The 12,270-nt window shown below is 42.5% G+C and overlaps 1 protein-coding gene across 1 annotated transcript in view; it reads right to left on the reverse strand.

The window, feature by feature from the left end:
- TGFBR3 (transforming growth factor beta receptor 3) overlaps positions 1–12,270 on the reverse strand; it is a 205,338-nt gene that overhangs the window by 20,744 nt on the left and 172,324 nt on the right. Inside the window, exons 13-14 of the mRNA XM_055138730.1 lie at positions 9,992–10,291; positions 7,002–7,125 (exon numbers count right to left, since the gene is read on the reverse strand). Of these exons, the coding sequence (XP_054994705.1) occupies positions 7,002–7,125; positions 9,992–10,291 (424 nt within the window). The remainder of the gene's footprint in view (positions 1–7,001; positions 7,126–9,991; positions 10,292–12,270) is intronic.

Consider the following 12,270-nt stretch of genomic DNA (forward strand, 5'->3'; position numbering starts at 1 on the left):
ATGTGATGGATGGTACTGTTTATAAATTCTGCATGGACTTATGTTATGATCTAATCCTCTTCCCCTATCCCGGGAAGAGGCCCTCGCAGAGCTAAACAGAACCAGTTGTTGCTTATTCCCCTGGGCTGAAGTGCCTCCCTGATTTCTATGCATAAACAATAATAAGCGCAAGCTGCAGGACTGAGGTTAAAGGATTTTATCCTCCAACTTCTTGGTTCCCAAATCCCCAATAACCTCTGTGTATAACTAAAATAGTTTGATCTCCACTGGAACCCTATAATCGAGTTGGCGCATAAAAAGGAAGAGTGGACAGAATGTTATTTCCTTTTGGTTTAAGGGGAAGACTGTAAGAAAGGAATCTGAGCTATGGCTAAAAAGAGAATCTGAACAATAAAGATTCATTGCAGGAAGGAACAAACTGTAATCAGCATTCTGAATTAAATATTTTCATATACTCTGAGCAATTTTTGGTCTCCCTCTAGAACCAAAATTTCCCTCCTCAGATGGTGAGGCATGGTTTACATAACTGGGAGAGTTCTGGGGTTATGCATGAGTAACTGACCACAGCTCCTTGCTTCCAGCTTTCATTTCAGTCCTTCACAAGGTAGGACTCAGCAGACCCCCAAGGCAGCACTGGTCTAGCTGATACCTATGCCGACATAGAGGGAAGGATAAGATGAAGGAGTTGTAAACTGAGGAGGACTCTGAGAAGTCCCTATCAAGAATACTCTGGGGGACCAGAAAGAAAGCTCAATAGGCTGAGAACATGCTGTGCCCTTGAGAGGCCTGGTTGGATCACCCAGGACTGCCATGAGCAATTCTTAAACGCAGAGTCAGAAGTAGGCCCTAAGAACCAGCAGGTATGGCCCCCAAACAAATTTTTTAAAAGTTGAGAGTTTTAAACTTACTCACTATAAATTTTTCGTTATGTCCTTTCAATACTTATAGATTTAATTGCTATTGTCCGGAGAGTTCTCTTCATCCTTCAACAATGTCAAAGGATAATCTGGGGGTGATTTTTGTCCTCTCCCACTCCTTAGACATTTAGTTTTGGAGAGAGTTTGAGTTGTCACAACAAAAACAGGAAGTGTGTGTGTGTGTGTGTGTGTGTGTGTGTATGTGTGTGTGTATAGATGGGGGAGATGGCATGTAGCTTACCATCCTCCAATTATACAGATAGCCTTCTATAACTAAGCGCTATCTTGTCCAAAATGTTAGCTGTGTCAAGGGTATGGGACTCTGTATTGGACTTTAAAGGCTTCAGAGGCAGACCAATGGGCTAAGGAGCTTGCTCAGAGACTAGAGAACATTCTGTGTGTGCGGAGGCCTTTCAATCACTGGCAACATCAGTCCCTTGAGCACTGTTGGGAGTGATTCGCAAGCACCCAGCCAAGTGCAGCCTCTGAGCCTCTTGGGGTGTGACCTCCAAACAAAAATGACAGGACAATCAGTAGCATATATAGGAGGTATATGTTTGATTAACTCAATACAATTTTTTACAGATTAAATGCCCATGAACATCACATGTATCTTATTACTGTGAGTTTCTCCATTGACCCAATATTCATTAGGCTTTCAAAGTGGCTTTCCTAATTCATCTGCTCCTCAGTTTTCCACTGGAGATCTCTGATGGATCTTGGCTTTGAGATGTACACTGGACTGTCTATGGGTGACATGAAATATCTGAGTTTCCTTCAAAGCTATCCAGTGGAAGACGGAAGTGATGGCAAAAGTGGCCATAAGCTGGTCATTGTTGAAACCAGGTGGAGGGGTCCTGGGAGTTTATTCTACTGTTTGCGCTACATTTTTAGTATATTTTTAAATTTTCAAAGAAAAAATGTTTTTAAGTATGAAGGAACTGAATTTTAAAAAGATCCCCATGCTCCCCTCTTTCTTCATGTAAGAGCTGAAATGAAGCGTCTTGACCTCCCAATTAAGCATTTCTTCCATCTTTCCACTCAGCTGCCCCATCTCTACCTCAGCCAGAGGACAAAATCTGGCTGGTATTTTGAAAGTGTTTTTGTTCTGGAAAAATTAAATGTGTTCCAAAACCTAACACCTCTCTTGCATTAACTTCCAACCAACATTCACAACTTTCCTTTCCACTTCCCTCTCTTCCCCTTAAAAAACCTTGTTTGGCTGAGAAGTTAAGAGGAAAGAAAGGAAATGAACATTTACAGAACTGTTGCGATATGCCAGGTGCTTTTCTGAGCACATATGTACTTTTTTCAAAATTATGTGGTGGATAGAGAGAAAGAAAATCAAGTTTTTTAAAATAGTTTTAACTTTAATTATATACCATCTATAAATCAAGGCAGATATGGAGGCAACACTTATTTTTTTGTACCTAATTGAGGGTGTATGTGACCCAAGTTTCAGAGAAATGACTACTCTTATCTTTCACCATTAAAAAAAATCCTCATCATTAATGTGGGTAACCATATATATTGTGTAAGCCTAAGTATTCTCAAATGCCATAAAAAGTAGTCATAGTATCCAAAGCAAACAACCCTGACATGCTTATATCAAAATATTTCAGAAAATATGGTAGGATGGCACCACCTCAACTATTTTAATTGTTTTGCAGTAAACCATAATATGCATAGCTATTCATGTTTTCTGGGGTTTTGTGTGAGTTATAGTCCAAAATCACAGAACTTCTCTCAAACACTTTACATGTTCCCCAGCATCTTAACCCTTTGGGGGCATACGTTTCCTACACCCTCTCCCCGCATTTTTACTTACTCTTCAGAAATTAAAATATTTGGGTTTTAACTAGAATACCAATGTGATATATGGCCTGAACAGGGGAGGGGGGTGTGAAGAGAGAGATGCCTAAGGGTCTTGTCATTTTTATTTAAACTGGAATCCATGGGAATTAAGAGTTTGGGTGGCCACCATAATGTAAGGTACACAGATACTGACTCACAATGTGGTATACCTGAAATTTATGGAAGGTCATAAACCAATTATTACCTCAATAAAAATCTATTTAAGGGCCTGGGAGCTAGCCCAAGTGGCACAGCACACATTCCTAGCATATGTGATATCTTGATTTTGATTTCCAGTACCCGTGGCCCTGGCAGCACCATGAGGTGCAGCTTTGGTGGCCCCTGAGTCCCACTGGGTCTGCGCATTGACCTTGTGAGGCTTACCCACCTGGCTGTGAAGTGCTGGGAGTGGCCCACAAGCACCCCAAGCTCAGAGCAACAGTCTAAAGTATATAGTCAACAGTTCAAATCCCTGGTGTCCCCTGTGCATCACATATGATCCTGGTAGCTCTGTTTTCTGCAATCACTGGTACCACAAGTAATTTCTAGTTGTGCCACAGTCAAATATATGTGAACTCCAAAAATGGAGGGGATGGGTAACTGGAGAGCACTGCAATTAAAAAAAGATGTGTGAACACCAGGGCAAGTGTGATCTAAGGTATGAGCTTCCAGCACCCCCCAATGTAACCATCACTGGGTACCTTGACTAAGAGTGCTTGCCCCAGCTACCATAGTTAACAGAGGTGGTGAGCACTGTAGCCAAGTGTGAACATCAAAACCTGCTGAGCCTCTCCTGGTAAGCACCACAGCTAACACTGTGTGCAAGCCAACTATTCAAAATAGTAAATGTAGTAACACATCAACAGCAACAAAGGGAAGAAGGGCACGGAACTGGAAAAAGGAAATAGTTGAAAAAAAAAAAACAGTAATCAATTCTACTGAAGATAAACACTGCGCTTCGAAGTCAAGGCTGGAGCTCTGAGTGCCTGGATTGGATGCCCAGAGTCACCACTTGTATACAAAATGTCTATGGCCAAGTTACTGAACCTCACTCTGTATCTGCTTTACAGACAGCTCTGAGGATAAATACGTTAGGATTATTCAGCTCAGAACCTCAACTAAGTAAAATGTTCAATACACTATAGATAATCAACAAGGTTTCCATTTCCACCATCACCATCACCTATCACTGCAAGTTAAAAGAGTAAGAGAAGGGGCTGGAGCAATAGTACAGCAGGTAGGGAGTTTGCCTTGCACTCGGCCGACCCGGGTTCGATTCCCAGCATCCCATATGGTCCTCTGAGCACTGCCAGGAGTGATTCCTGAGTGCAGAGCCGAGTCAGCCCTGAGCATCGTCGGGTGTGACCCAAACGCCCCCTCCCCCAGAAAAAGAGTGAGAGAATATTAACCTTACACTGATTCCCTCAGAACCAAGAAATCAGATGTGGCAAAGATGTGTGGTGGAAACTAAGGAATAGTTCATTAAAAACAGTGACCCAGAGGAGGGACCCAGAATTATTCCTTTAGCCTTCATGACTTCTCCCTGAGCACAGGCAGGAGAAACATTGTCTGAAATATGCCTGTGACTGAAGAGAGTTAGTTCTAGGAGGCAGTCAGGGAAACCACCACAGCCTCTCAGAAAATGGGAGGGCTGAGAAAATGAATCAAAGGACCTCTAAGAGCTCGACCTTGGACTGAGTCTTCAAAAAGCTCCCCTATAAGTAAAAGTCACACATACCATTAATTTTCCCGATGGGTAAAAGTTAATCCCAACAAAAGATCTGCCCACTTCTATATCTTACTATATATAGCAAAGTACAAAGCAGTCTGCCAGTAAGAACCTTGGTGATCCTGTTATTATTCACATAACCCACTGCAATGAGGCAAGAGCCACATTACGTTTTCAGATGGCTATTCCATTTCCCGGGAAGGCAGAAGGAAAGCAGGGGTGCCACGGGCTGGCACAGCAGAGGAGAAAGGGTGTTAAAGGAAAATAAACATGAGAGGTGAAAGCAGACTCTCATTAGTCTATGCCACTCAGTGGGAAGTTAGGAAGTGGATGTGCCTACAGCCTAGGAACCCAGCCTAAGGGCAAACCTCCTCAATTTGTTTAACAAACCTAAGCAATAAACTTTCTTCACCACAGGGTTCCCCACTAAAATCTAGTCTCAATTAGCAAATCTCAAGCAATTGCTTTGATACTTGGTAAAAGTTTCCTCTTGAACTTTTATGTAAGAAAACATTGGATTTTCAAGACAATTATACTAAGTTTAAATAAAAGCAATTACCTAATTTACAAGAGGAATTACTTAGAAATATACCACGGGACTTAAAAGAATGAATGAATGAATTACTGGAAGTTATACTGCTGCAATATTAATGCCTAATTATTGTCTGGCAGAGGAAAAAGCAAGCGGCTGCCTTCAATTACCAGCAGAATTACCTCTCAAAATAGGTAAAAGTAGCAGATGGAGTGCGAGGTAGCTAGTGCTATTGTTAAACCACTTCCACAGCACAAAACAGAGCCAGCCGGCCCAATTGTGATGTACTTTGCAACACGATCCATTCATTCTTACTTCTTTCTCCTGGTCCCAGTAAACAAAGAACTCTACTTAGGCGATTCCATTTATAGAAAGACTGTGGTTGTTACAACTATGTCAAACAGCTGAAAGCTAACCAATAAAAGTAAAACAAAAATATTACTTGGATTAAAACAAATTGCTGGGGAATAAAATAAAATCTAAGTATCTAAGTATCTATCACACCAACTTTAAGATGGCTGGGAAATAAGTTTTTTGTTGTGGTTGTTTCTCCAATCCATATTGCAAAGTGTTGCAGCTAAAAGACAGCCTTTCAAAGTCATCCACTCCTTTTGGAGAAAAGAAAATGCAACCCAAGGGCATAAATCCCAATGTGTCACTACTGAGAACAGTGCTCTAGGCCCTTCACCAGCATCCTTCCCACACCATCTTCTTGCCTTTTGGAAGTGAGCAAGCTTCCAGAAAGGGTGCAAATGCCAATACCAGATAGGAAGACAGTCACTCACCACGTAGGAAATGAGATAGCAATGGCCTTTGTTTTGCTAGTTCTGTTGGACACAGAAATCCCCTTCTGCCTAGTTCCATCAAATGCAACCATTCTCAGTTCAGAAATGCTTTCAGCTGCACGCTTGGTCTAGTAGGTCCCCAGATAGTGTCTCTCCAAGCCCCTCTCCACACCCAATACTGGAGCCAGCCCACCTTTGTATCAGGCTTCTCTAAGCTCTGGGTGTGGAAGGGGACTAAGTCACTGGCCCTAAACAACCTCAGGCTTAGAATCTACTCCCAGGCTCTCAGTCATCCCATTAGCTTGATGGCCCTTGGGCAGCAAAGTTTCTAGACAGTCAGAGGCTGTTTCCAGACAGTGACAACTGCAATTGCCCAGAGAGCCCATACAACATTTGGTTCCAGCCCCTCAGATGGTGACAGCTGCCGAGTGTGTTCGAAGCTGTTGATGCCCTGGAGCTCATGTCTATAGTCCCTGCAGCAATTCTCACAGTCTACAGGGTCACATATCTGCTCTAGTAACTCCCAGAGCCCATCTTTGCCTCTCCCTGTGTTTGGAGGCTTGGCCTATGCCATGTCTGCCTCTGCTCTCCCTTGTACTCAGGCCAAACCTTGCAGGGCACATACTTCCTTTGCCCCCTCCCTTGCCCCCCAGAAGGTACAGTTGCTGATTCGTCTCCCCTGTGTAGAAAGAGTGACTGCTGGCTTCAAGCAACAATCCTGATGGTGTGAAATTCTGAAAAGTGAATTATGAAAAATGCATTTGGAAGGCCCTCTTACTGTGTGATACCCAAGACACGTGATTTTCACATCATACCTGCCCCCAGAGACATCTGAGACCTTCAGGGAGCACTCAAACCTGAAGATCAAGGAAAGAAAGGCTGAGGGCTGGATGCAGGTCTAGAAAGCTTGAAGGAAACCCACTCAAGAAAGCACACTCAAATTCAAGAGAGTTTGATACCTTGACTTGACATTGATCTGATACTTATAGAGGAAATCATTTGCAAATGTGTCATAATTGAGCCCAGAGGCAACTAAATGAAGGACTCCTCCCCCAAAGGAAACCTTTTCTAAAGTTCTTAATGCGCCCTTAATTTTATCTTTGGAATGGAGCCTGGCCTTGGGCTGACAGCACTGGAGCTTTGTTAAGGAGCCTAGTCTCTGGCTGCCTCTTTCAGGTCCACACCTTTAATGCGATCTACTTCGTGGTGGATCACAGCCAGGGGCTTGGTGAATGTCTTCTTGTTCTGCATCATGGCCCAGATCATGGAGGCATCCAGCGCCGTGCAGGCTTCATCCGGAGGCACGCACTGCAGAGACAGCAAAGCACGGAGTCCAGGGTCATGCACAGCTGTCCTGCACCCCCCTCTCCCCCACCAGACAGTTCCCAGCTGTTTACTCCAGAAAACCGGATTTGGGTGTTTTTCAAAGAAGCACAAAAAATCTGTAAGATAGCATGGCAGGCTCTGCCTTACCCCAGCTGCACTTAAGGACTGCAACCATCACTGGACAGTTTAGGAATATTGTCTCCCACCCCTCACCCCACCATCTGCCCACAAAACAGCTAGAGATTTCAGTGCTATTTAGTCGGAAAAACAAACAAAAAATCGTATATGATGAATGTGGGCCCTCCCCAAGCAGGCGCCCCACAAATGGTTCCTGTTTGTGATATGTGATTGAGGAAAATTTATAGAGAGCACTGGGAAGGTGAGGGGATTTCCACTCTCCAGAATACCTTTGTCCTTAAAAATAATATGGGTTCCAAGATGTTATAAAAAAAAAAAGAAACATGAGATTAAAAAAATTTTAAAAACTACAAATGGTCAAAGTCATCAGAACTGAAGATTCTGTCTAAAGCTCATGTAGGGTGGGAACGTTCTTGGGACACTGGTGGAGGAAATGGGATCTTTGGAGTAGTCGTGGTGTAAACGATGTATCTGCAAATAGTATAGTTAACAGAAGTCTGCTACCTCAATAAAAATGCTTAAAATATAATAATTTTGGTTCCTTATTTGGTCAGTAGGTGAAAGACATATAAATCACAACCATTCTCTTTTGTTGTAAGGAAGAAAACAACAACCTCTAAACATTTGAAAAGCACCTGAGAAGTTAATCAGCTTCTAGCTCTTTCAATCACAAAAGAACAAAACTTCAAAGAGTTTTGGCTTTGTCATGGTTGCCCTTAGTTTAGAAAAGAAGACAACTTCATCCCTACCCCCACCAAAGGAAAAAAGCAAAAATGTCTACAATTTCCTTCCAGTAGAGGGGAGACAACAGTTTTTTGGTGGTGGCAAGGCATCATCATCGAACAGATTTGCATTTTAGGAACACTCTTCTTAGCGTTCCTACTAGCGGAGTCTGAGTTTCTGTGTCTAACTCACTGTCTTACCCTAGCTGGGCAAAGCATTTAACTCTCTGGCCTCAGTTTCATTAGATATTTCAGACAGTCAGAGATACTTTCAACCATCTTGGAGAGTTTTTACTAGAAAATTCTTTTATGTACAGTGCAGTGCTACCTATTATCATAGAAATATATCACCAGAAATAGGGAAATGCTAATGATAAGCAGGGAAACAATAGTAACAGCTGCTGCTTAATAACTGCTGGGCTTTCTACTATCTCATTTACTCCTCCACCCAGGAGGGGGTCAGGAACTATCATTTCAACCTAATAGATGAAGAAATGCTGGATCTGAGATGTCCAGTCATGCTTAAAGTAAGCAGGAGCTCCTCCTCCTCCTCCTCCTCTGTCCCCAAGCTCTTTCCATTTTCTGTTGTCCTGGTGTAAAAAGTGACTTTAGGTTTAGAGTAACATTCCATGTTACCCCGGGGAGTTAAGAGTTTACCTTAGAATGTTCTGGAAGGAAACATCAGGATTAATTTTAACAGATTAACACATATAAAGTTGTGCTGCTCTAAGCTCAGAGAAAGGTAAGGGCCAAGTCTCCTCTCTGAGAGCCTTCACTCCTATAAATTATCCTCTGCAGGAAGCACTTAGGTCATGCCAAGCATTAACTTTTCCATGGTTCACTGTCACAGTCCACTAAAAACCACAGGTAAATGAATGCTCACAAGCTAAGGCAACTAAAAGCCCAAAGAACATGATCTAAAATAACCATGTATGTATGTATGCACACACACACACATACTTAGAATTATTATAATGTTTAAGTATACTAAAAACAGTCCAGTGATTCAAAACAGACTTGTATATTCACATGTTATAAATTTTCTTTGGTGTTATCAGAGAAATGAGTATCCATGGGAAGATAATAGTGGAAAGGATTTGCTTATCCATACAAAATCTGTGTCCTCCTACCTCTACATCTCTCTTGCAAGCTACACATTGAGAGAATTACATGTTTACAACACACTACTAATGATACAGTATGGTTATTAGACTTTTAGGTAGTAATATGTGGTAACAAAAGGATTAGAAGTCAGTCTACATCAGAAGATATTAACAGAAAAAAAATGCACCTTTGAAATGAAACATAATCATGGCAAATCCGAACCAAACCATGGCAGAAGATAGCGCACCACACCAGTCAATGAGGTACTATGTTAACCCTGCACAATCCCAGACAGTAAGGTCAAAGAGTTTTGATATTTGTGGTGACTACATGGTGTGCTGGTTTAGTAAGGGGGAGTGACATGAGACAAACATGATGAATCAATATGAAACTGAGAAAAATGAAAATATCTGTTGCTTCCCTTAGAAGTTCTCCTGAGACAACTTAACCTTATAATTCACACGAAGAAGGTCAAAAAAACAATTGCAATACAAGTCTCAGCGGGATCTGGAAAAATTAATCCTCACACTGAACTTGTCCTTTCGGCTCTCTGTACATTTGGCACCACAAACTTTCTGAATAGCAAAGATAAAGTCAGCCCTATCCCTCAGTGGAAAACAGTCTTGATTTATCATCTGTAAGATACTACTAAGTAGCATGCGTGGAAAAAATAATCACACTATCAGAATTTATTCCCTGACTCCATAGAACTCAACAGTTCCCTGCTTACATGGACTTAATTACTTAAATTGGGCCGTTCCAAACCCCAAAACTTTAACCTGCAGTCATTTGTGGTTAAGTCTCTCTGGTAGGTCACCCCCCTCACCCCCACCTCAACCCTGAAACATGTCAGAATCACGGTGCAAATGATTAAACCCACCAACCTTTGGCAACTTCTGGGGGTCCTTTTCCTTCTTGGTACACAATGTGAGCTCACATTGCAAAAAGAGCAGTGAGGTGTTGAAGACGGGCTTAAACACGAAACTGAATCGCTTCTTATCCACCTCGGCTTGTGGAATCGGAAAGTGCACTCTTTTGGGATTATAGAATTTCACAGATTCATCTTTAGGACAAATGTTCTCGATGATAGTGTAATCTGACATCCTATCGGGGTTGGAATACGGAGAGATAAAGCATGTCTGAATGGCAAATCCTAGTTCTTGATCAGCCTTGGTCACAGACACCTACAAAAAGAACAGAAAGACCAATTCAGAAACAAGCTAGCATCTCCCAGGCACAACGAGTTAGCTTGGACACAAAAGGAACATGCCAAGATGGCCCTTCTGATGAGAAATGCTGCTTCATTTTCAGTCATACTCAGACAGTCTTTCTAATTACAAAAGCAGCATAGTCACACTGAAGAAAGAGACCGTTTTCCATTTAAATTTGATATGGATGGTGACAGTAGCTTATTTAGTTCAAATGCCAGCCTGGAAAATTCCAATACAGATGAATAAGTCTTTTCAACCTCCCGTAAGTCTCTGGGAGAGAAAAAGCATACCATGCACCTAAAGTAGATTTTCCAAAATAAATAAAACACCAAGAGGCAAGGTCCCTAATATAATAGTGCATCACATGCAAAGCCAGCTTTTTAAATTTTATTTTTAATTTGGTGGGGGGCTGGAGCAATAGCACAGTGGTAGGACGTTTGCCTTGCACGCAGCCAACCCGGGTTCGATTCCTCCACCCCTCTCGGAGAGCCTGGCAAGCTACCGAGAGTATCTCGCCCGCACGGCAGAGCCTGGCAAGCTACCTGTGGTGTATTCGATATGCCAAAAACAGTAACAAGTCTCATGATAGAGACGTTACTAGTGCCCACTCGAGCAAATCGATGAGCAATGGGATGACAGTGACAGTGACAGTGATTTGGTGGGGGTCTCCTATGTGGTGCTCAGAATGTACAGGGGCCCTAGCCAGCATTTCTCTGCCCACTGGGCCACACAAGGACTTGAGGATGTTGTGTAGCTCAGGTGTCCTGAGTCACTGATTACTTGGGTCATCCCAGGGGTGCTCAGGAACCTCCAGGGCTGCATCCAATGAGGCCTGGGAGACCATATGGTACTGAGAATCAAACCAGGGTTGGCCACATGCAAGGCACGTACTTTAATCCCTATGTTGTTTTTCTGTCCCCAAGGCAAGCTTTTGAATTCTTATCCCCAAAGGCTCAGAAAGAAAGCACTAAGGCAGAGTCTAGATCAGGTCGAAAGAACTGAACTTTTAAATTCAGTAAATTCAGAGTTAGCTTAAAATACTGCAGTAAAGCTACAGAATTGTCCAAATGTTGCATTTCCTATGGGTAGGCAGAACTGGTCTCAGGGGCTAGATGTCAGGGACAGCACAATCTGGTGGCCATCAGGGGCCTGGCCGAGTGTCCCAGCTAGTCACAGGTCCAAACCAGGTCCTGCCAAATACTTTCCCTTCAATCTTTGAGCTTGAGGGTATTTTAAGGGAAATCTAATCTGGAAATGTTTCCGACTCATTTACACTTCCCTCTTACAAAACATTTGTATGGGCAATGTCCAAACCTTGTTAAGGTTCTTTTCTTTAGACACAGGAAGTACTGTTTGGCCAAGTGTAAACAGAATTTAGACCTTAGTTGTCCTGAACTCAGCTGAAATCCCCAGCCTACACTGGCCTTGGGATATAAGGATCACTGTGTGCTCTGCCTCTCCCCTCTATACCTCACTCCTTGACAAAACTTGGGATTAAAATAAACTTCAGACTCTTCAGACACTTTAAAAAGTCAGTTCTCAACCATAAACTGAAAGCCCTGGAATCCTTTCGAAAGGCATGGAGAGCACTTTCCATTCTGAGAAGCACAGGGGAAGTCCCCAGCATGGCGTGGGCTTTCAGCCCCCAGCACCACTGAGATGTCTGTGGTTTACTGCTGTCACTTTGTTGTCTCTTAAAACTTACTCCCACAACTCCAGACAGATAACTTGTTCAAAAATCATACCTAGCAAATTTTGGGTAAAACCAAACTTGAAATCCAGTTCTCTGACCCCAAATTTACTCTCTTACTATTTCACAGTAGCCAAAGGGTCTATTCAATCAGACTCAAGACTAACCTGGGGTAAAAGCTTACTAAGACATCTAGGCCAGAGAGTTTGCTCTAACAGTTTGCTTAATCAATGTCACTGAGACTATTTTAAGTGAGAAAGCA

Source organism: Sorex araneus, chromosome 5 (assembly GCF_027595985.1).
Source record: "Sorex araneus isolate mSorAra2 chromosome 5, mSorAra2.pri, whole genome shotgun sequence".
NCBI classification, from domain to species: Eukaryota; Metazoa; Chordata; class Mammalia; order Eulipotyphla; family Soricidae; genus Sorex; species Sorex araneus.